This window comes from Felis catus, chromosome D1, assembly GCF_018350175.1.
Source record: "Felis catus isolate Fca126 chromosome D1, F.catus_Fca126_mat1.0, whole genome shotgun sequence".
Taxonomy (NCBI): domain Eukaryota; kingdom Metazoa; phylum Chordata; class Mammalia; order Carnivora; family Felidae; genus Felis; species Felis catus.
The window spans coordinates 25,823,803-25,848,967 of record NC_058377.1 but is presented as its reverse complement, the minus strand read 5'-3'; the positions used below and the strand labels follow the sequence as shown (position 1 = coordinate 25,848,967).

General features: G+C 42.0%; 1 protein-coding gene across 9 annotated transcripts in view; it reads left to right on the top strand.

Annotated features, from left to right (window-relative positions):
• ARHGAP32 (Rho GTPase activating protein 32) overlaps window positions 1-23,710 on the top strand; it is a 297,342-nt gene extending 273,632 nt beyond the window's left edge. For all 9 annotated transcript variants that reach the window (XM_023239300.2, XM_045038522.1, XM_019811556.3 and 6 more), the window contains 8 exons: window positions 676-783; window positions 1,047-1,192; window positions 1,803-1,998; window positions 8,319-8,464; window positions 11,124-11,195; window positions 13,519-14,397; window positions 15,122-16,098; window positions 17,642-23,710. In XM_023239300.2, the coding sequence (XP_023095068.1) occupies window positions 676-783; window positions 1,047-1,192; window positions 1,803-1,998; window positions 8,319-8,464; window positions 11,124-11,195; window positions 13,519-14,397; window positions 15,122-16,098; window positions 17,642-19,894 (4,777 nt within the window). In that variant the 3' untranslated portion in view covers window positions 19,895-23,710. The remainder of the gene's footprint in view (window positions 1-675; window positions 784-1,046; window positions 1,193-1,802; window positions 1,999-8,318; window positions 8,465-11,123; window positions 11,196-13,518; window positions 14,398-15,121; window positions 16,099-17,641) is intronic.
• Window positions 23,711-25,165: the final 1,455 nt, after the last annotated feature.

Here is a 25,165-nt window from a genome sequence, read left to right as displayed (position 1 = left end):
GAGGGCACCTTTTGGGATGAGCACTGGGTGTTGTATGGAAACCAATTTGACAATAAATTTCATATATTGAAAAAAAAAAAAGAAACTAGATGTCCGACAGCCAGGAGCAAATATTCCTAAAGATTTTCATTCATTCATTTTTTTGTTTTTTAAAAATATGTATTTTTGAGAGCAAGAGAGAGAGACAGAGTGTGACCGGGGGAGGGAGAGAAACACTGAGTCTAAAGCAGATTCCAGACTCTGAGCTGTCAGCACAGAGCCCAACGCCGGACTGGAACCCACGAGGAGTGAGATCATGACCTGAGCTGAAGTTGGACGCTTAACTGACAGAGCCACGCAGGCGCCCCTCCTCAAGACTTTTAAAAACTAAGACTGTTTTTTAGAACCAGTCCTGTCAGAAATGTTCATTTCTTACTGCATCTGCCTTACACTTTTTTCTTAGAATTCTGTAGATGTGATTACTGTATGCAGAGTATGTAATTCATAATATTCTTCTGACATTTCTGTGGTAATAATAATATTCAAACCTAAACAGCAACAAAAAAATTTGCTGGAGTTTGTATGGTTTCTTTTTCTATTTTTCTATTGAAATCTTAAAAATTAATTAGCACTTTCAGTCTCTAAACTGCTACATACTGTTTTCTTTTTGTTAATACGTTCTATTGCATTTTCCAGAACGCTGGAGTTCCTGATGAGACACTTGTCTCTTCTAGCTGACTATTGTTCCATCACAAATATGCATGCAAAAAACCTAGCAATTGTTTGGGCTCCAAACCTGCTAAGGTAAGATGCATTTGACTTATGACCTTAAGTAGAATTTGTCATCTTAAATGAAAGTGTTCCTTCAGTGTTCCATGAGGACAGTTTTTAAAAGTAAAACCCATATGCTGTTCTTATGAGCATCTCCTTAAAAGAGGCAAGCGGAGCTTAACCAAGGTGCTAAAAGTATGCTTTCTTCCTCTGTGGTTTACACATTTAAAAAAAATAATGCTCTTTGAGACTGCTATCTTTGGGGTTCTCTGATGGTAATGTTGGTTACCCCCCAGATCGAAACAGATAGAATCTGCCTGCTTCAGTGGGACAGCAGCTTTTATGGAAGTGAGAATTCAGTCTGTGGTGGTTGAATTCATCCTGAATCACGTAGACGTCCTCTTCAGTGGGAAAATCAGTGCTGTCATTCAGGATGGAGCAGGTACGGCTCACACGGATTTTGTTTACTACAAGGAACATGTATCTGTTCTTATAAAGGGATGGAAAACTGCATTTCTTATCTCAGTGTAGTAATAAATCTGTCTTTGGTAGAAAGCAGCTAATTTATGTCCACTTCTCAAAATGCATAGCTTAATAGTTATTTTGTGTGTACTTAGTGAGTACTACATATTAGACCTATTATGTAAGTTCATGACACACTAAAAAATATGTCATTTATTGATGTATATAAAGATATGCTATGGAGCAGCAAAAGAACAATTTTTTCCAAAACCAAAGAGATCTCACTGATACCCGGTCTTGCTTGGTATCTTTTCAGAAAGGAAAACAGTTAAATTATTTAAGGAATTAAAATATCTATATTTATATATATTTATATGTCATTGTTAACAACCTGCTATGTCACCTTCTTTTCCTCATTCAGTATAATGCCCTATTATTTTTGCCATTTAAAAAACTTAATGAAGAAAATTTAAAACAACACAGATAGGTAGATAGATGGAGACTGATGTACAGACAGTCACACATATTTATATTTTTTTATCTATGCCAAAAATCTTTACTCTTTTCATTGCTTTTCTTTCTTTCCAAAGCTTCTCTGTCGAGACCCAAGTCCCTGCTGGTTTCCTCTCCATCCACCAAGCTGCTGACATTGGAGGAAGCCCAGGCACGAACGCAAGCTCAGGTCACTTCTCCAATTGTGACTGAAAATAAATATATTGAAGTAGGAGAAGGACCCGCTGCGCTTCAGGGAAAGTTTCATACCATAATTGAGTTTCCACTTGAAAGGTAAAATTCATTGAATCCTCTTTAATAATGTGATTTTCATGGCCAAGTGTTCTTCTTTTTTTAACTTTTGTATTTTAGTATTATTGTATCAATGTTGAGCTAGTCCCAGAAAAACCCATTCATTTGATTACAGATGATATTTCATAGGGAATGACACAAATGATTCTCGAAAAGCATGACAACATCATGTCATTTTAAAGATGAAAGTTAATCATAGACGGTGAACTGTTAGGAAAAGTAATACACTTCTACTATGTAGGGTTTGATTTTCTCTCTGAGATACTTATTTAGACATAAACTGGATTGGAACAGATTACTCAGGAAATAATGGACGGATAATGACTTGTTTGACATTAAGTTTAGAATAGGCAGAACTTCTCATAGTGTGACCTCCCAACCAGCATGAAGAGATGAATGCATAATATTCCTCTGTGTGTGTGTGTGTGTGTGTGTGTGTGTGTGTGTGCGTGTGTACACACCACATCTTCTTTATGCATTCATCTCTTGATGGACACTTGGGCTGCTTCCACATCTTGGCTATTGTAAATAATGCTGCAGTAAACCTAAGAGTGCACATGTCTTTCAAATTAGTGTTTTTGTTTTCTTTGGGTAATTATCCAGAGGTGGAATTACTAGATCATATGGTGCTTCTATTTTTAATTTTTTGAGGAACCCTCATACCATTTCCCACAATGGCTGCACTAATTTATATTCCCACCAGCAGCGCAATGAGGGGTCCCTTTTCTCCACTGCCTTGCCAACACTGGTCATTTATTCTCTTTTTGACACTCGCCATTCTGACTGGTATGAGGTTGTATCTCATTGTGCTTTTGATTTGCATTTCCCTGGTGATGAGTGATGTTGAGCATATTTTCAGGTGTCTGTTGGCCATCTGGATGTCTTTTGGGGGGAAAGGTCTTTTCAGGTCCTCTGCCTATTTTTTAATTGGATTGTCTTTTGGGTGTTGACTTGTAGGATTTTGAAATATATTTTGAATGTTAATCCCTTATTGGATATATCATTTGCAAATATCTTCTCCCATTTAGTAGGTTATCTTTTTGTCTTGTTGATGGTTTCCTTCACTGAGCAAGTTCTTAAGTTTGATGTGGTCTCAATTGCTTATTTTTGCTGTTGATGCCCTTGCCTGAGGAAATACTCAGAAAAGTACTGTTAAGGCTGATGTCCAGGAGATTACTGCCTATATTTTCTTTTAGGAGTTTTATGGCTTCAGGCCATACATTTAGATCTTTAATCTATTTTGAGTTTATTTTTGTGTGTGGTGATAGAAAATGGTCTAGTTTCAGTCTTTCACATGTAGCTGTCCAGTTTTCCCAGCACCATTTGTTGAAGAGACTGTCATTTCTCCATTGTGTTTCTTGCCACCTTTGTCATGGATGAATTGACCGTATATGCATAAATTTCTTTCTGGGCTGCCTGCTGTCCTGTTGAACTGTGTGTTGCTTTTGCTGCCAGTATACCATACAATTTTGATATCAGGGACTGTGATACCTCCAGCTCTGTTCTTCCTCAAGATTGCTGTGGCTGATCAGGTCTTTTGTGGTTCCTTACAAAGTTTAGGATTTTTTTTTTTGTTCTTGTGTGATGAATACTATTGGTATTTTGATTGGGATTATGTTAAATCTGTAGTTTGCTTTAGGTAGTATACACATTTTAACAGCATTAATTCTTCCAATCATAAGCATGGTGTGTCTTCTTATTTGTTGGTGTCATCTTTAATTTTTTTCACTAACGTCTTATAATTTCCAAAGTATAGGTGTTTCACGTCCTTGGTAAATTTATTCCTAGGCATTCTATTCTTTTTGATGGTTTTTTTAAATTTATTTTTCTGCCAGTTTGTTACTAATGTAAAAAAAAACAGCTGAAGATTTCTGTATATTAATTTTGTATCTGCAACTTACTGAATTCATTCATTAGCTCTACTAGTTTTTTGGTGGAATCTAGGGTTTTCTATGTATGCTATCATTTCATCTGCAAACAATGACAGTTTTACTTCTTCCTTGCCAATTTGGATGCCTGCCTGCCTCCTGTCTTTCTTTCTTTCTCTCTCTCTTTCTCTCTTTCTCTTTCTCTCTTTTTTCTTTTTTTCTCTCTCTCTTTCTCTCCTTCTTCCTTTCCTTCCTTTTCCCCTTCCTTTCCTTTCCTTCTTGTGTGAGTGCTTATAGCTAGCACTTCCAGTACTGTGTTGAATAAAAGTGGTAAGTGCATCCTTGTCTTGTTCCTGATCTTACAGGAGAAACTTTCAGCTTTTCACCATCAAGTGTGATGTTATCTGTGGGTTTGCTGTGTATGGCCTTTGTTATGATGAGATATGTTCCCTCCAAACCCACTTTCTTGAGAGTTATTATCATGAACAGATGTTGAGTTTTGTCATATGCTTTTGTTGCATCTGTTGAGATGTGCATGTGATTTTTATTTTTCATTTTGTTAATGTGGTCTATCATGTTGATTGATTTGCAGCTGAGTCATCCTTTCATTGCTGAAATAAATCTCACTTTATCTTGCTCATTGATCCTTTTACTGTGTTGTTGAACTCAATTTGCTAATATTTTGTTGAGGATTTTTGCTTCTGTGGTCATCAGGGATATTGGTCTATGATTTTCTTTTTTTTTTTGCAGTGTCTTCACCTGGTTTTATAGTAGTGCTGGCCTTGTAGAATAGATTTGGAAACATTTCCTCATTTATTTGTTTGGAATAGTTGGAGAAGGATAGGTAGTTTTTTTATTTTCTGTCTGGATGGATCTATTCATTAATGTACGTAGAGTGTTAGAAGTCCCTGACTGTTATTGTATTGCTGTCATTTTCTCCCTTTATGTTTGTTAATATTTGCTTTGTGTATTTAGGTACTTCTGTGTTGGTTGCATAGATACTTACAATTGTTATAGCGTCTGAGTTGGATTGATTCCTTTATTATTATGGAATGCCCTCTGTCTCCTGTTACAGTCTTTGTTTTAAAGTATGTTTTTTATGTAAATTTTGCAACCCCAACTTTTTTTTTCACTTCCATTTACATGGGATATCTTTCTCCATTTTTTTCACTTTCTGTCTGTCTGTTTTAACATGTGAAGTGACTGTCTTGTAGGCAGCACAGAAATAGATCTTGTTTGTTTTTTTTTATCCATTCAATAACCCTTTGTCTTTTGATTGGAGCATTTAGTCTATTTACGTTTAAAGCAGTTACTGGTAGGTTGTACTTATTGCCATTTTGTTCATTGTTTTCTGGTTATTTTCTTAGTTCTTTGTTTCTTTCTTTTTCTCTTGCTCTCTTTCCTTGTGATTTAATGACTCTTTAGTGTTGTGCTTGGATTCCTTTCTCTTTTGTGTGTGTTCATCTATTATGGGATCTTGGTTTGTAGGCTTGAGGTTCATATATAATACCCTATGTATATAGCAGTTCATATTGAGTGGATGGTCACTTAAGTTAAAACACCACATTTTTACTCCTTCCTCTACATTTTATGTATATGACATCATATTTTACATCTTTCTATTTGTGAGTCTCTTAACTAATTTTTTAAGTATACTTAATTTTGCTACTTTTTTCTTTCAACCTTCACACTAGCTTTATAAATGATTGATCTTTATGTTTGCTTTTACCTGTGAAATTTTTTCCTTTAATCATTTCTGTTCTAGTTATGGCCTTTTCTTCTTAAAAAAAAAAGGCTTTGTATCATTTCTTGTATGGCTAGTTTTGTAGGGAACTTCTTTAACTTTTGTTTGTCTGGGAAAGTCTATCTCTTCTGAATGAGCCTTGTCAGGTAGAGTGTTCTTGGCTGTAGATTTTTTCCTTTCAGCACTCTGAATATATCATTTCACTTCTTTCTGGCCTGAAAAATGTCTGCTAAAAAATCAGCTGATAGCCTTATGGGGTTTCCCTTGTATGTAACTATTTGTTTTTCTGTTGCTGCTTTTAAGATTCTCTCCTTACCTTTAATTTTTCCTATTTTAACTATTATGTGTCTTTGTGCGGACCACCTTGGGAGGCTTTTGGGCTTCCTGGACCTGGATGTGTGTTTTATTCCCTGCGTTAGGGAAGTTTTCAGCTATTACTTCTTCAAATACATTTTCTGCCCCCCTGCTTTTCTCCTTTGGGGACCCCCATAATGCAAATGTTAAGATGCTTGATGTTTTCCAGAGGCCCTTTTGCCTACTGTCATTTTAAAATTTTTTTCTTTTTGCTGTTCGGCTTATGTGGTTTCTGCCACCCCGTCTTCCAAATTGCTGATCCATTCTTCTGCGTCCTCTGATCTGCTGTTGATCCCCTCGAGCGTATTTTTCATTTCAGTTATTCTGTTTTTTCAGCATTTTTGGTTCTCTTTTCAATTTTTTATCTCTTTGTTGCAGTTCTCACTGACTTCATCCACTCTCCTTCGAAGTCCAGTGAGCATCTGTGACCATTACTTTGCATTGTTTATTAGGTAGATTACTTATTTCTGTTTTGTTTAGTTCTTTTTCTGAGGTTTTGTCCTGTTATCTCATTTGGAACATATTCCTCTGTCTCCTCATTATTCTTTCTCTGTATTGGGTAGTCAGCTGTCTCCCGGGCCTAAGGTAGTAGCGTTATTAGAAGACGTCTTGTGGAGCCCAGTATTGCAATCCCTCCTGGTCACCAGAACCACGTGCTCTGGGGTGTCCCCTCTGTGGGTTGTGTGTGCTCTGCTGTTGTGAGTGGGTGGGGACTGCTGTGGATGTGCTGGTGGCCGGGGCTGGCCCTCAGTCCAGCTGCCTACAGTGACCAGCCATGACCACTGTGGGCACACTGGTGGGCACAGCTGGACTTCAGTGTGGTGGTCTGAGAGGCCTGGCTGTAGCTGCTGTGGGAATGCTTGGTGAAGGGCGACCTTTGGTGCAGCTGGTTAAGAGGCCTCTGTAGCTACTGCCGGTGTGCTGGTGGCCGGGGTGGCTCCCTCCCTCCCTGGGGCAGGAATTGCTTTGGATTTGGATGGGCCCCATCCTGACCAAGGCTGCCTGCTAGGTGCAGCAGGAGCCACTTTGGAGGAGTGCCAGCAGGGACAGGTGGGTTGGGTGGGACTAGTCTGAAGGGAATACTACTGGGCATAGTGTTAGCAAGGTAGATGGATAGTGTCAGAACTGGCTTCTGCCAGTGCTGGGCCAGCGAGACTGAAGGGGGGGGGGGGGGGGGGGCGGGGAAGATGCCTACCAGCATTTTCCATAATCTCTTCAAAAATTTCTTTCTAGAATAGTAGTCAAGAGAGTAGATACTGGGTTCCAACCCTGCCTCCATTATTTACTAGTTTTATAACATTAAGGAAGTTACTTAAAATTAGTGTCATAGTTTCCTCAGCCTTACAATGAGAATATTAGTACTTTCCTCATATGGTTATTTTTAATTTAGATGAGCTATTACATATAAGGCAGTTAGCACAGTGCCTGCCTTTCAATATATGCTAGTTATCGTTTGTAATACTTTTCTTTTTGGTGTATTTTTTTTTCTAATTTTTAAAAAATGTTTATTTATTTTTGAGAGAGAGGGAGAAGAGTGAGACAGAACATAAGTGGGGGGAGGGGCAGAGAGAGAGGGAGACACAGAATCTAAACCAGGCTCTAGGCTCTGAGTAGTCAGCACAGAGCCCGATGCGGGGCTCAAACTCATGAGCCATGAAATCATGACCTGAGCCAAAGTTGGACACTTAACCAGCTGAGCCACCCAGGCGCCCCTCTTTTTGGTTGAATTCTATTTACTTACATGTAAAATAATTTTCTTTAACTCTTTTATTTTTAGAGTTTTAATAATTTCTACGTCCAAATATTTCTTATTCTCAACTTATTTCACTTACTGTGAGGTTAGATCTAAATATAAAAACCTGTATAAAAATTACCTTTATGACTAGTTATTAATATTAAAATTGAGGGGTGCCTGGTTGGGTCAGTCGGTTGAGTGTCTAGCTCTTGATTTCGGCTTAGGTCGTGATCTCAGGGTTGAGGGATCGAGCCCCACATCAGGCTTTGCGCTAGAGTGGAGCCTGCTTGAGATTCTCTCTCTCTCCCCCTCTGCCCCTACCCCTGACTTGTGGTCTCTCTCTCCCTCTCTCTCTCTGTCTCCCTCTCTCTGTCTCCCCCTCTCTCTCTCTCTCTCCAAAACAAAAAACAAACCTATACATTTTATTTCCATTTCGTGCTTTAGCTGCACAGTTTAGGTGCACATACACATATGTATGTGTATGTGTATGTTTTCAGCTGTGCCTCTCTAGGCTCTTTGGTTCTTTCCATCATTTGTACATTTCCTGTAAGTAAGGATAGTCCCTGGGATATCTTAACACAGGTTATTTTCTCTCTTACAGGAGGAGGCCTCAAAATAAAATGAAAAAATCTCCCGTGGGCAGCTGGCGTTCCTTTTTCAACTTGGGGAAATCATCATCTGTTTCTAAGCGGAAGTTGCAGCGGAATGAGAGTGAGCCTTCTGAGATGAAAGCCATGGCTCTGAAAGGTTGGTGCTCTCCTGCCCTTCCTGTGCTCTGCTGCCGGGACAGCAGCCCACACGGCCGCTCCGCACTGCCCGTCCCGTGGCGCACTCTGGGTCTGTAGTCAGTGTATTGTTATGCTGTGTTTCTGTATGGTGTGTCCACGGTTGTGGTGCTACCCCTGAATTGTCTTCTTTTATGTGCAGACACATACATAAACACGTAGAAGTACCCAGTTTCTTGTGGAAACTGTGTAGATTATATAGAGTGAGAATGTGGTTAAAATTCACAGCATACTCATAACATAGTTTTGTATATTGCTGTTAATACAAAATAACTGCCGTGGTGTTTAAGTTTATTCATGTACATTTATATAGATTTAAAATGTGATAAAACCATGTTTCAACATGCCTTTTAAGTTTATGACTCTTACAACCAAGGAATCTATCTTTTTCCTGGGTAATTCGTTGATGAGAGTATCTTATTATATTAAGAAATCGCTTCCTGTTGTTGAAAATACTACTCGTAACAATAGTTTAAAATCCATCATCTCATCGACAGCTTCTGAATCTAGGAAGGATAGTAGTGCTTGAATGTTAGAAATACAACATTCAGTTCATTTAATTCATCATTCGGTTTGCCGTCATGTACTAAGTAAGCATATACTAGATATATTGATAGCAGCCTCCCAGATAAAAAGAAAATTAAGATACTGCCCCTACCTTCGGAGACTTACTTGGGAAATCATATGTGTAAGAAGATAAGTTTCATTCAGAATCATAGCAATTGAGGTAGATGTTTGTGTGAGGTATTTATGGTAGGACATGCCAATTTGTATAGGGAAAGGGACTAGTGGTCAGAAATACACCCTTTGGCTTGGTTTTTTGAAAGGTAAGTAGGGATTCATGTGATCACCAAGAGGCTGAGGAAGGTATTTCAGGAAATGAGAGTAAGGTGTGTGCTCATGTGTGGAGCAGGGAACTTGGCTGGGTACATTATGGTACAAAAAGAGGTTTCAGTCCCTAGGGGCCTTGTGTGCTTGTCAGAGTTTTGGTTTCGTCTTCCGTTCCTTTGGGGGTTATCAAGTGGCTTTAATAATGTAACACGATCACACTTGCATTGAAGAAAGATGACTTCAGCAGCAGTATAGGGAATATATGGGGAGAGAAGAAGACTGGAGACTGGACAGTAATTAGGAGACAGTTACAATTGTACAACCAAGAAACAAACAGTGAGTGTCTGGAGTAAGCAGTGACAGTAGAAGTGGGAAATAGATTTGAGATATTTAGGAAGCAGAATCTACAAGGCTGAGTGACCAAAGGATTGTGAAGGATGAGAAAAAAAGAGGAGCAAAGATCATTTTCAGTTCTCATTAAATGATTAGGGAGATGGCATTATTCATGTAGGGAGTAGTAGTCTGGGTAAGAAAAACGATGTGTTTGGGGCGCCTGGGTGGCGCAGTCGGTTAAGCGTCCGACTTTAGCCAGGTCACGATCTCGCGGTCCGTGAGTTCGAGCCCCGCGTCAGGCTCTGGGCTGATGGCTCGGAGCCTGGAGCCTGTTTCCGATTCTGTGTCTCCCTCTCTCTCTGCCCCTCCCCCGTTCATGCTCTGTCTCTCTCTGTCCCAAAAATAAATAAACGTTGAAAAAAAATTAAAAAAAAAAAAGAAAAACGATGTGTTTATTTTGGACACGGTGAGTTGGACATGGCCAAGAGATGATTAGTAGTATGGATCTGGAATTCAGTAAAGGGGCTTAATATTAGTAGAAATATGGATTTGGAAGTCATCAGCAAACGCTCAAGGATGAAAACTCTGGAGAGAGATTTTATGGGAGAGCCTGTTGAGTGAGAGAAGCAGATTGGGAACTGAATCTGGAGAAAAGCAGTGTTTAAAGGACTGGAAAAAGGAGAGTTGTTATGAAAAGAGTAAGAGGAAATGCTTACAGAAGGATAGGCAGTGGACACACCTTACTCTCATTTCTGTGATCACCAGAAATCATGGAGGAGGGGTTTAAACAGAAAGTGTCACCAGTGTTGAGCGTGGCCAAGAGGTAAATGAGGATGATGATATTTAACAAATAAGATCCAACCTACGTAATCAAGGCACTGTGTTAGTTTCCTAGGGCTGTCATAACAAGTTGCTACAAATTGGGTGACTTAAACCAACAGAAGTTTATCCCCTCATAGTTCTGTAGGCTAAAAGTCTGAAACTGAGGTGTCAGCAAGGCCATATACCCTGGATGAATCTTCCCTCACCTCTTCCAGCTTCTGCTGGCTCTTGGTGGTGTCACTCCACTCCCTGCCTGTCTTTGCATGGCCTCCTCGGTCTCTGTGTCCTCTCTGCTTAGAAGGACACCAGTCATTAGATTTAGGGCTTACCCTAAGTCTAGTATGATGTCATCTTAAGGTATCATGCTAGTCTTTAGGAAATACAACGGAAAGAAGTTTTAAAATTCATTTGTATTCTCAAGTTCATAATCTTTTAGAAGAGATTTTTCACATAGGAAACCATCTGAAAACAAGACAGCACCTTATATAATATAATGCTTAAATTGAATGTGATTGTCAAAATGTAAAGCTGTTCACTCTTGGCAGTTTAAATGTGTGTAGAGACGAACAGTGTTCCTTTCCTCTACATCTGTAGCAGTGAATAAAACTTCACGCTATTTGGATTTCCTTCTTCAGGTGGCAGGGCGGAAGGAACCCTCCGTTCAGCTAAGAGTGAAGAATCTCTTACTTCTCTCCATGCAGTCGATGGTAAGACGAAAAGCATCAATTGTTTTATTCTTTATTTCATTAAAAAACACAATTGAGGATATTTAATAAGTACATGCTTAATAAATAGGCTATAGACTATCATTTCCAAAGAATCCTAATATCTAGCATTGTCCATTGATATTTTCATATAGTACCAGTCTCTCATTTCCTCACTTTGACATGATTGCTATTCAGTTTACATAAAAATAGGTGAAATGTTTTAAGTTAACCATTTATATTTATTAATGCCCAGTGGGAAATGATGTTATTAGTATTTCTTGCTTTAGATTTCATGAAAGCACAGTCTCACAAAGTATAAAATGAAGCAGCTTTCAGACTAGTAGTCTTTTGTCTTGTAAATGGCTTAACCTGACATTAAATTTCATAGATCAGATTGATTATAGGCAGTCCTCATTATCTGAAGATATATCCTCCTCAGTATGAGGAGAAGAAAACTTGCAAGTGAATCCTCTTAAAATGGCGACCCAAATTCTAGTAAAGAGTACAAAATGGTTTCACTGCAACTTGACAAAACTAAAAATCAGGAAAGTAAGTTTTTTAAGCCCCTACTTGGCGAAAGTCAGGTTATAGTTGCAGTTATGTACTATGTTTTAGACTGAACAATGAACTGCAATATTAGAAGGACGTACAACTATTTTGACAAAACCATATAATAGCAAATAAGACATCCTTTACTTCATGTTTGGCATATGCAGCAGGATTGTAAAGAAGGCCCTTTTGGGGGCTCCTGGGTGGTTCAGTCAGTTAAGCGTCAGACTCTTGATTTTGGCTTAGGTCATGATCTCATGGTTTTGGGATCCTGAGATTGAGCCCTATGTTAGGCTCCGTGCTCACTGTGGAGGCTGCTTAAGATTCTCTCTTGTTCCCTCCCTCTACCCCTCCCCCACTTGCACTCACTCACTTGCTCTGGCTCTCTCTCTCAAAAAAAAAAAAAAGGCCCTTTTTACAAAAATAATCAGAAGCTACATTGATTTCCCAAGGGCTTTCTTAATCTGTTGATATTAAAATCATGTTTTTGAGGTATCTTGGGTGTCGTCATGCTGGTCAGATTTCTCATCTTCATTTATTAACTCTTCTAACTGCCAGATCCTCATAGACCCGTGGCTCTGCTTGTGATTCAAGAAACCCTCACACATCCCTTAGTTGGGTGTCTGACATCTTAAGGGTTCCAAGATTTTCCATTTCTCTGTAGTTAAGAGAATGACTCACAGATATAATGAACTGGACTGGGTAGATGCCAGTATTTTTTTAAAAATATTTTTAATGTTTATTTATTTTTGAGAGAGATACAGAGAGACTGAGAGCAAGCAAGGGAGGGGCAGAGAGAGAGAGAGGGAGACACAGAATCCGAAGCAGGCTCCAGCCTCCAAGCTTTCAGCACAGAGCCCGATGCGGGACTCGAATTTACGAACCATGAGATCATGACCTGAGCCTAAGTCAGACACTCAACCAACTGAGTCACCCAGGCACCCCTGAGTAGATGCCAGTATTAAGCAGAAAATAACATTTTAGTAGAGATTAATTTTATAAGTGGTTAACACATTTTGAATGCACTTATCTAGTTCTTTATAGTACATTTTCAACATGGTGATTCTAATAATTGTAATAGAATGGTGGGATAGAAGATTTCTTTTACCAGTGGATATTTAGCAATATCATAAAATCATGTAACAGTCTACTGTGGAAGGACTCTGCCTGAGAAACTCAAAGCCTATACTCATTAAAGAAAAAAAAATGAAATTGTTTTTGCTTAAGTATCTGAAAAGAATCCTGTACTAAGTATATGTAAATACTTTATGGAATTGTAGGGAGTTTTTAGTTGAGATGTTTGCTTTTTAAAAATGTGGTTATTATGAGGATTTTTCCTGCCAAAGAAACAAAAACAAAAACGAAAAATCCCGTTTGCTATTATATATCCAAAGTACTCTTTTAGTGGTTGATTCTTAGAAGTCATGTGTGAGATGAGTGATAAACTAAGACCAAAAGAAATGAAATCTTGCCCAAAGTCACCACAGGAGTCAACGTTGGACTAATAATAATAGTTCTGAGTCCTTTTTCCTGTTGAAACTATCAAAGGCTGCATTCTCTCTCTGAATATTATCAGATGTTTTTGTTATTTAGCTTTTGGTTTGGGAGTTCCAACCGTACGCCCAAGAGACAATTTCTGGAAAGAAACTGAGACATTAACATTTTCTTACCCTACGTAGTGCATTACTAGTCTACTGACTAGGTGACTTTCATGGTGTTGTGTATTGTGTATCATATGCATTCAGATGTTGATACTGTTATCCATTTTTGCCAGGCGATTCCAAGCTGTTCCGACCCCGAAGACCCAGATCTAGCAGTGATGCACTGAGTGCCTCTTTTAATGGAGAAATGCTGGGGAACCGCTGTAATTCCTATGATAATCTGCCCCATGACAATGAAAGTGAGGAGGAAGTAGGGCTGCTCCATATTCCAGCTCTTATGTCTCCTCACGCAGCTGAAGATGTTGACTTGAGCCCACCAGACATTGGAGTAGCCAGCCTGGATTTTGATCCCATGTCATTTCAGTGTAGTCCCCCTAAGGCTGAATCAGAATGTCTGGAGAGCGGTGCCTCCTTTTTAGATTCATTAGGATACTCCAAGGATAAACCAAGTACCAATAAAAAGGATACAGAAGCAGGTGGTAGCCAGTCGCAGACTCCAGGAAGCACGGCAAGTTCTGAAGCCGTCTCTCCTCTGCAGGAGAAACTGAGTCCATTCTTTACCCTGGACTTGAGCCCAACTGAAGAGAAGTCATCCAAGCCATCCTCATTCACTGAAAAGGTTGTCTATGCTTTCTCTCCAAAGATTGGACGGAAACTAAGCAAATCGCCTTCAATGAACATATCTGAGCCAATTTCAGTGACTCTTCCCACTCGGGTATCTGAAGTCATTGGTACGGTTTCAAATACAGCAGCTCCGAATGCGTCTTCTCCAACTTGGAACAAAAGCATTGAAGAAAGTGATGTCATAAATAGATCCCCCACCCAGGTAGTAAAGATGAAAACAAAAGAGAGAGAGTCCCAAGAAGGATGTGAGTCTGAAGTCCAGCCCCTAGACCAGGTGGCTGCTGCAGAAGTAGAGTCACCAGGGAAAGAGGAACAGGCCGTCTTAAGCAGTCAGAGTAAGGCTGTACCTTCTGGACAGACTCAGACAGGTACCATTTGTTTTTCTCCATTCTTTCTTTAAGCTAAGAGGGATCATCAATCCTGTTTGCCATCTGTGCCTTTTAAGAGAGAAATTTGCTCCACACCTAGCCTTTAATCAAAGAGAATGTTTTTTTGTTTTTTCTGGGAGGTGCTGATGGCTCAAAGCCCTAAATTAAAATCATTCAAACAAAAGTCTCCCAAAGGACCGATGGTCCTGCTCCAGACCTTCATAAAGTCCCCTTTTAAAGTCTTTGGACAGTCAGAATTCATGGATAATTTTTGCACAACTTCGTAGCTCTTGATTCTGTTTTCTCTTCTAATAAAAATACCTATATTATAGCCTTACAAGTTAACCAGCCAGCCTACACCATCAAATGTAAAAAACAAAAACAAACAAAAAAAAACTATTCTTAATAACAGTCTTCAGGCACTTGAAGCTTGTTTTCTAAGCAATCTTTTCTGAGCCAGATGAGGGACCCGCTTTTTTTTCCCCCTCGTCTCTGTAGCAGTTCAAGAGGAGATTGCAATCTCTAAACAATTTGTTTTAGTTTTCCTCCTGAACCAGATGTGTTCTCTACAACATTTGCATGTGGGATGGAAGTCATGGATTGCCATTTTGAAATATGGAAGGCACCTATTTGGTAGTGATCAGATGGGGAGTGTTTGGATTTCCAGTACAGGATAACACAAGCTACCTTTTCACTCTCATTTTCTTTCCCAATTTCCCACCAGGAGCAGTTACCCATGACCCCCCTCAGGATTCCGTTCCCGTCAGTTCAGTCTCTCTTATCCCACCACCACCGCCTCCGAAAAATGTGGCCCGCCTGTTGGCGCTAGCACTGGCTGAGTCTGCACAGCAAGCTTCAACTCAGTCATTGAAGAGACCAGGGCCTGCCCAGGCTGCTTATACGAATTACGGAGACCTAGCAGTGGCTGCAAATGAAGATAAACTGCCTAGTTCCTACTCTAACATCACTCTAGATAAAGCCTATTACCAAACTGATAGGCCAGCAGAGGAATCCCGCCTCCAGAACGAGGTTTCTGGGAACTGTGGCCAGCCTGTAGCAGACACAGCAGTTGGGAATCACGCTCATTCCAGTGCAACTGAATCCGGAGAGCAGCTCCACCAGGCAGACTTACCAGGGAATCATCCACATCAAACCTATTTATCTGGGGACCCAGAAAAGGCCAGAATCCCATCAGTTCCCTTAACAGACTCTAAGTCTGATGATCACATAAGCTTCTCTGAAGACCATTCTGGGAAGACCAGTATGCCAACTGTCTCCTTTATGGATCAGGACCAGCCTCAGCTTCATTTCTATAGCGGAGATCAGCCTCCTTATCTTGGTGCCAGTGTAGATAAACCCCTTCACCCTTCAGAACTTGCAGACAAATCTCCCACACCTTCTAGTTTGCCGAAGGACAAAATCTACCCTCCTTCTGGGTCCCCTGAAGACAATACCAGCACAGCCACCATGGCTTACCTGACAACCGCTCCGGCGGTGGCGGCTGAGATAAGCACCAGGGAAGCCAGCTGGGATGTGGTCCAGCAACCCACCGCAGCTGATTTTGCTGCCGCCACCCTCCAGCGTCCGCACAGAACTAGCCGCCCCCTTCCCCCCCCTCCCTCCCAGAGGCCAGCGGAGCAGCTGCCCGTCACGGGGCAGGTACAAGCAGCGGCCAGCACAGGATTAAATAATTCCCACAAGGTAAGAAGGGGAGGGATTCAGGGAGATGAAAGAAATGCTTTCCAAAGGTATGTCGTTTGTCAGCAGGGTGAGTCAGATACGACATTTATTTTAAGTCCTGTGGCAGGTTTCCATGAAACGTTTCCTATCTGACGTTGGACCCTGTCTTTACCCTGATGCTGGTGGTTCTCTGAGGAAGGAGCAGTTACTCAATGATTGTTGTTGAACTCTGCCTGCTATCTTCTCTTCCTAAAGCATCTAGGTGGTTTCTTCTTGTAATACAGAGAGGTCATGATCAAGTAAGTCACATTGGGCTGCAGCTCTCGGGGCTGCAGGTTGGTATTTTTTGTTTTTTGTTTTTTGTTTTTTGCCCAACTCCACCAGTGATTCACTGTGACTGTGGGCAAGTCATTTAACCACCCTGTGCCAATTATTCACATGTGCACAATGACCGTGCTTTATTCTGCCTTTCTGCCTTACAGAGGTTTTAGAAATGTAAGCGATTACATCATTTTAGGTCTTTTGTTAGTTCCTAGCATAAGCCAGCAGGTTGTTCTGCAGCCAGACATCTGTTGTGATGAGAGAATGTTGTATGCAGAATGCTGAAGTTTCTTTCAAATTTTCTCGTACTTTAGAAAAGTAGTCCATGCATTTTGTGGTCACCGTGAACTAAAAGGACTTCAATATCTAGTCTTTAGTGGAGGATGCTGTTTCTAGCAACTGCTTCTCAGGAAGCACTGTTGCAGTGGGGGTCCCGTTTGGCTTCAGCTGCTACAGACCAGGGTGGAATAGAAGGTGGGGACAGACAGTAACTGATTTGAATAGCACATCAGACAGGTCACTTCCTTACCCTTCCCTGGATTCGGGGGCTTAAACTGCTCACTACCTGTCACTGTGATTCACTTCACAAATCTCTCCAGCTGGGATCAACTCTCCTTGTTTAACAAAATGTTCTTGGCATGGAGGCTGAGCTAGATGGATAGACTAGCTAGATGGGTGTATATTTTTGAGCTTGACTATGTTTTAAAAAATGTTTTTAATGTTTACTTATTTTTGAGAGACAGAGACAGAGCATGAGCAGGGCACAGGCAGAGAAAGAGGGAGACACAGAATCCGAAGCAGGCTCCAGGCTCTGAGCTGTCAGCACAGAGCCTTACATGGGGCTCGAACCCACAGACTGCGAGATCATGAGATCATGACCTGAGCTGAAGTCGGATGCTTAACCGACTGAGCCACTCAGGTGCCCCTGAGCTTGACTGTGTGTTTTGGTCTGCACATTAAGGTCACGTCATAAGCAGCCTTGTCTCACATTGAAGACCGATCGTAAGTTAGAACAGTTTTCCAAGGATGGTAATGGCTGCTGTGGCAGCTGCAGCACAGACCTTCTTTTCCTGGCAGTGAGGACGGACTGGCTTGCCGTCTTGACCAGTGCCACCACATGGCTTGGGAAATTTCATGCTGCTACTCCAAATAGCCTCAGAGTGTGGGTTACAAATCGAACAGTGTTTGATTCCACAGAGGGGAGCATAAAAAACAAGCTCATAATGTGGTCATCTTTCAATAGGTTCAAGCAGTTCCAGCTCCAGAGAGACCACCTGAACCCAGAGCCACCGATGACCCCGCACATGTCCTGGTCGGTGATGGCAGCACAGCCGTTCAGTGTCCCATGTCTGCTCCTGCTCTCCAGCCGGGCCTTCCTGACAAGGTGCGGGAAGGTGCCAGGGCCCCGCCACTGCACCTGCGCGCCGAGTCTGTCCCCGTGTACTCGTCCTGTGGCTTTACCGCACCGGTGCCCCCCACCAGGACGCTGGAGAGTAAAATGGCCGCTGCCATCCACTCCAATAGTGCAGATCCTGCCAGCAGCGCCAGCTATCACCCCTTTGTCACTGCTTCCTCAGCTCCTGTGGACGATGTTCTGCCTTTACCACTTCCTGTCCCACAACCTAAGCATGCTTCTCAGAAGACGACTTATTCCGCCTTCGCGAGGCCTGATGTCACCACTGAACCCTTTGGTCCAGAAAACTGTCTGCATTTCAGTATGATCCCCAACTGCCAGTACCGTCCCCAGAGCGTACCTCCACACCACAATAAATTGGAGCAGCACCAGGTGTATGGTGCCAGATCAGAGCCACCAGCCTCCATGGGACCTCGTTACAACACATATGTGGCCCCAGGAAGAAACGCGTCTGGACATCACTCCAAGCCATGCGGCCGAGTTGAGTATGTATCTTCTTTGGGCTCCTCCGTTAGGAGTAGTTGTTACCCTGAAGATATTCCTCCGTACCCTACCATCCGGAGGGTACAGTCTCTCCATGCCCCTCCATCTTCCATGATTCGCTCGGTTCCCATTTCACGGACGGAAGTTCCCCCAGACGATGAAGCAGCCTATTGCCCAAGACCCCTGTACCAGTATAAGCCATATCAGTCCTCCCAGGCCCGCTCAGATTATCACGTCACTCAGCTTCAGCCTTACTTTGAGAATGGCCGGGTCCACTACCGGTATAGCCCATACTCCAGTTCTTCTAGCTCCTATTACAGTCCAGAAGGAGCCCTGTGTGATGTGGACGCCTACAGCACAGTACAGCTGAGGCCCCTTCACCGCCTACCCAATCGCGATTTTGCCTTCTACAATCCGAGGCTGCAAGGAAAGAACTTCTACAGTTACGCTGGTTTGCTCCCACGTCCCCGGGCCAACATGACCGGCTATTTCTCTGGTAATGACCATAATGTAGTCAACATGCCTCCAACTGCTGAGGTAAAGCACACTTACACCTCATGGGATCTTGAGGACATGGAAAAATACCGCATGCAGTCTATCCGGAGAGAGAGCCGCGCTCGGCAGAAGGTGAAAGGGCCTGTCATGTCCCAGTATGATAACATGACCCCGGCCGTGCAGGATGACCTGGGTGGGATCTATGTCATCCACCTGCGTAGTAAATCAGATCCTGGGAAAACTGGACTTCTCTCAGTGGCAGAGGGCAAGGAGGGGCGGCACGCAGCCAAGGCCGTCAGTCCCGAGGGAGAGGAGCGCTTCTACAGGAAGCATCCAGAGCCAGAGTTTGATAGAGCCCACCACCACGGAGGATATGGCAACGGACAGTCGGAGAAACCATCCCTCCCTCAGAAGCAGAGTAGCCTCAGGAACAGGAAGCTTCACGACATGGGTTGTAGTCTCCCTGAGCACAGGGCACATCAGGAAGCAAGCCATAGGCAGTTATGTGAATCAAAAAATGGGCCACCTTACCCCCAAGGGGCTGGCCAGTTAGATTATGGGCCCAAAGGGATTCCAGACACTTCTGAGCCAGTCAGCTACCATAACTCTGGAGGGACATACATGACATCGGGGCAGGAGTCTCTGAGACTGAACCACAAAGAGGTGAGGCTCTCCAAAGAGCTGGAGAGGCCTCGGGCTAGGCAGCCTCCCGCCCCAGAGAAACACTCCAGAGACTGCTACAAAGAGGAGGAACACCTGGGCCAGTCAGTAGTCCCACCCCCGAAACCAGAGCGGAGTCATAGCCTGAAGCTCCACCATACTCAGCATTCGGAGAGGGACCCCACTGTGCTGTACCAATACCAAACACACGGCAAGCGCCAGGGCGGTATGACTGTTGTGTCCCAGTATGACAACCTGGAGGGTTACCACTCCCCACCCCAGCACCAGCGAGGAGGCTTTGCAGGAGGAGCGATGGGGACCTATGTGCCCTCTGGCTTCCCCCACCCACAAAACAGGACATATGCTACCGCTCTGGGTCAGGGGGCCTTCCTGCCCACAGAGTTGTCCTTGCAGCACCCCGAAACACAGATCCATGCAGAATGAGCCCCGGAGCAATAGAGTTGAAGCAGCCTCTGCTGGACAGTGGACTGTTCTATTTTTTTCAGTAACCAAAAAGATTAAAAAAAAAAAAAAAAGCTACAATTCCCCCCACCACATTAAAAACAACAACAAAAAAGAAAAATTACCATTTTTCCCCCTTTCCTGCTTCATCACCACCTCTTCCATCTATAGACTGATTTTTGTCATTAAAAGAAATCTGAATGATTGTAAAGCACTGTGTTGAAAACCTAGTGAAGAAATTTGTCACAGACCATACTTGCCATATGGGGCTAATTTTGTAAGAGCCTGAGGACTGCCTTTCACCGAATTTGAATTTAACTTTGTCCTTCTTAGTGTTTGCTATATAGCGCAGAGCAGTTTCTGTCTATTTCCTGGTAGGCTTTTGCATTTTCTGTGGCATTCCTCCGTACTTTTTCAGTAGCCATGCAGGTGCCCAGACTGACACTCAGTTACCCTCACTTCCTTCTCCCTGACTTGGAAGGGTCTGGTGTGTTAAATTCGAACAGAGAAAAACTTCTCCCCGATCCTTCAGATGATTCTGTCAGAAAATTAGCACTAGCACATTATAATTACAAAAAACAATAAAGGAATTAAGACTTGAAGCATTTAAGAAAGAGTCATCATAAAATGTCAGGCCATTTAGACCCAAGCTGAACCACGTCCTTTTCATCCTTCTCAGAGTTGTTCCGTGCAGTTCGGCGAGCAGGCTGATGTCCACTGCAGAAGGGATTCTAAAGTGAGAAGAAGCTTCGTAGGCAGAACTCAGTGAACTTTGTTAGCACCACAGAACCCCATCAGTGCTTCTGATGTGTTGCCTGCCTTCAGTAATTTTTTTTCTCTCAATAATATTTGATAAATTGTAATCCTAGTAAAACATCTCACACCATTTGTTCTCCAAAGCCACTCCCCCCCCACCGCCCCCCACCATTGGGAGAAAAAAAAACAAACCCAGCATGACTTGACTGGTGGATAAATACACATCGTTTATCATGATTACAAATTTACATGTTAATTTCTGTTTCTAAACCAGAGTACAAGTTTCTTGGGAACTCTTAAAGTAGCTACGAATTACCTGTTAGTAAACTGCAAGCCCCTGCAATAATTACACTTAGTGCACAGCCCCATTGCACCAGAATTCTGGGCAGTTCACTGTTTACATCCTAAAGGATTCACGTGCTGTTTGTTCACACTGTACTTGTGCAACCACAGTCGTCCTTAATTACCATTTACACCAGCATCGCAGGAATAGCTCTTACAACTCTGCGGGCATGTTAAACATGTTGAGTACCCAGGACTTTCTTTTGAAAGTCACGTTCCCGGTTGGAGCAGGAGCAGACCACTGTCTGGCCGGCCACTCCACTCCATCTTCTCAACACCCCCTGCCCCCCGAGCACATACGCCAGACTGACAAGGCAGTCCTATACTTACAAACGAGTTTAGATTGTCGTGGCATTCCATAACTCTCAGTAATACTTGAGTTTTGTCCATGCACATGTTTTAAAAGCTCAGTTTGTAGAAGACACTAGGAGAATTTCATTCCGTTTACTGGATGATTGCTGCTCTGGCTTTTTAAAACTTGGAATTAACTTTTATTTAGAGCAAAGGAAGAAATCTTTTACGAGGCTAAATACATGCTGCTATTATTGCTGTGAAATTGTATAAAGATTAGGATTCCTGCCAGTTCTTTTTTTTATTTAAAAGAAAATCATGTGATTGCATTTTAAGGGTTTATATTTAGAAAAAAATAAAGTTTTAAGAACACATTTATTTATATGTGGAGATACTCTATAAGGTTTTCTTTTGTTTCCCCAGAATTGATGAGAGGAATTCAGTCAATAAAGATCATGGTAGCAATCCTGAAATGCTGACCTGTGAAAGGTCTGTGGAAACGGAGGTCTCTAGATTAAACATGTAGACACAATGGGAATATAGTCACAGTGTTAGGAAACCTGATAGGACACTTTCTTCTAGCACACAAACATGTCAGGTGCTACATACAGGATTTTGATCTTTGGTGAGTATGCAGCATTAACTTTTTTTTTTTTTTTAACCTTAACCATCTTTTTGTCAAGTAGGCAATGCATTACCCCTCTGAGGTCACACATGCCCTGTAAGTTCTCACCAGCAGCACGGAGCGTTAGAAAGGAGCCGGTATGACGAGGTACAGATGGTGTTAGTAACGGAGAGCCCAGAAGGAGGTGGCTGAAGGAGTCCTGTCCAGTCTTAATATTTGTGGATCTGTTGTCACACACATTGTTTACTCCTGAACCTAAATCTATTTTATGAATACTAAGGTTAATTCCTCAAAGCAATTACTTTATTAATGTCCTATGGGCTTAGGAATATCAGGTGAATATTTTGAATACAGAAGAATGACCCAAATTACTGGTATAATCGTGAAACACAAACTTTAGGTAAAATCTAGAGTTGTGTCACTTGATGTAGATACAGCCTTAACTTTGGAGTCAGTTCTTTGAGGGACTTTGCCTGTATCTTTCCCTTTCTGGTCTTGTAGGGTAGAAAGTGCACGGCAAATCACTGTGAGCCAGGTTACCTCAGCGTAGTTCACCTTGTGTGCGGCTTCACAAGCAGTAATTAAATGTTCGAGCTTTGATACGGAACATTGTGATCAAGGAAATGGAGCTGCCTTTGTGCATCAAACCCATAATTGAATTCGATTGGTATTTTCTTCGCCATGTCTCCAGATTGTATCTTTTTGGCAAAATTCCAATGTCCCAGTTTGGTTTGACTGAAACGAATACGCCCTAGACGTCTGGCCGGAGACTTTGCTGACCGCCCCAGAGGTGCCATTTTCTTATTAATTTCATCCGAGTCTTACTGCTTATTGTATTCAGTTTCCTTTAAAACATGCAAGTCTCCGGGATGGTCCCACGGATAGGGCCTGTACACTTTTATAATGGCAGAGCATTTTTTTTTTAAAGTTAGAGTCAGGTTGAAAAATTCTAGGACTATGTAAAGAAGAGGGACCATTAATATGAGTGGAGATAGAAGACTGGGTGACCACATGGGAAACAGCAATAGACACATATGGCATAAATTTGGAATGTGCCCTTTGAGTTAAAAACGGAGCCTGCAAAGTCCAAATACCCGTTCCCAGCCCCGTTTGTCAGTCATCCATTCATTATGTTGGCCAAGTATCGTCTGAGCAGTGTGTGTAAGGAAATAATAAGGAAAGCAGAAGTATGTCAGAAAGTTACTTTCCAAATGGTTAGAGGCATGTGATTTTCAGTACTGTGTGTTACGGAAATGTCAGGAATGGTATACTTTAATGTTGGTGTGCACAGAGGGTCTTTTTTCCTTTTCTGATTAGTACTGTTAGCGTTCAAAGACTAAAAATGGTTGTTTCACAGTTTAGATTCTAAGGTAGCAAAACCTGATTTTTTCAGCCATGACCTGCATGAGAGAAGCATCCTAGGAAGTCTTAGATCATACTTTTGAGTTCTTAACTTTAATTTATATAGTGTTTTTTTTATGTTTTAATATTTTTGTGAACTGGTGTAAATTGTTAATGCATATAAGCTTGTGTATTTTTGTAAATAGTTTTGTGATTTATTTCTCGACCCATATGTAAATATTTAGAGTCTCATTTCTTCAAAACTTATTTGAAGCTGAGTTGTGGGTTTGGGGTTTTGTTTGTTTCTTTGTTTTGGTTGGGGGAGGGGGGAGAGAAGAGATTTTGTACTCCGATAATCCAGATGGAGATATCTTGTGGTTGAAAGCAAATGTCCCACTGAAAGCAATTCAAATATCAACAAAATTATTTCAGGTTAAAACAGACTTGTTTGTGTATGTGTTTCCTTTTCAACCTAATATGGCTATAACAGAATGGGGTAATTGGGGATATTCAACAACATTCAAATCTGAGTATATGACACATTATGATACCAAATGGAATATATTTGAGGGAAGAGATTTAACGTCTCCTGTTTTTATATCTACTTGCCAAAGTGGGCCACCTGGCCAGGTTTTTCCCAGGTCAAACAGTCACTTAGAAAGGCAGAGACCTGTCGCACTGTGCTGGAAGGTGTAGACAGACTTGCCTTGCCCCATCTAGGGCTGCCCCAAGGAGCCCCCACCGTCTGCTGTGACCTGACTCCCAAGCTGCCAGTTTCAAGGAAACTGAATTGGCTTCTGAGCTCAGGAGCCCTCCACAAGGGGATTCGAAATAACCACCACATTTCCAAAGATTCCCTCAAAGCATCTTGGACATCCTGTTGACTTTTCAGAGAGAAATGACCAGAAAGGAGTCAGCTCCTACACTCTGTGGCAAACTGGTTTGTGGCAAACCCAGATGAAGACAGTACTTGACTGAGGCAGGTACTGAACTTAGCCTGGCTGCCTGACCGGGGGTCGAGAGCGGATGCCTGTGCCAGAATTCTTCTCAAAAATATTTCCCTATCAACCGGTGTTTGTTGAAAAACACGATATTCAGCTTTTGAAAGCTTAGTTTTCCTTTTGGGAGTCATAAATTACAAATACTTCTTTATCCTAAATTATTAGGGCCTCTCCCTCTTTGCCTGCAGTAGAAAAAGTTGCCTGTTTAGTACCAATGGCCCCGGTGAGCCAGCCGTTTTCCGTATACCTGCCTACCGCACTACACGCTGTCAGCAAACGTACAACGTCTGCTCTAGGTAAGCATTCCAGACCTGAACACGTGTTCCCATGGAAATGGCTCTGATGGGATTAAAGAAAAGACCGGTATGGCATTCCCTGTGGGTCTTCTTAATTTTCTGGGATTCTCATTTCTTTACCAATAATTTCATCACCAAATTTCCTTCACACGGATGAAAATCTAGTGCTTCTTAAAATGTGTGTTTATCATTGAAGAATCAGTGGCAGACACATTAGTGTGGTGTTTGAGACTACTTGTGGTTCTACGGGAAAAGGCACATTTTAATGTAATACTGACCCTGACGCAGTGAAACCTTGGGCATCTGCAAGCACTGGAAGTAAGACCTTTTAGCTGGTCATGTTTGTCACGCAGTTGAGAGTGTACATCTTAAAAACACAATCGTGATGCTTAATTTTTATTTATTTATATTTGTTTAATGTCTATTTTTGAGAGAGAGAGAGAGAGACAGACAGGGCATGAGTGAGGGAGGAGCAGAGAGAGAGGGAGACACAGAATCCGAAGCAGGCTCCAGGCTCTGAGCTGTCAGTGCAGAGCCCGATGCGGGGCTCGAACTCATGACCTGAGCTGATGTCAAACACTCAACTGACTGAGCCATCCAG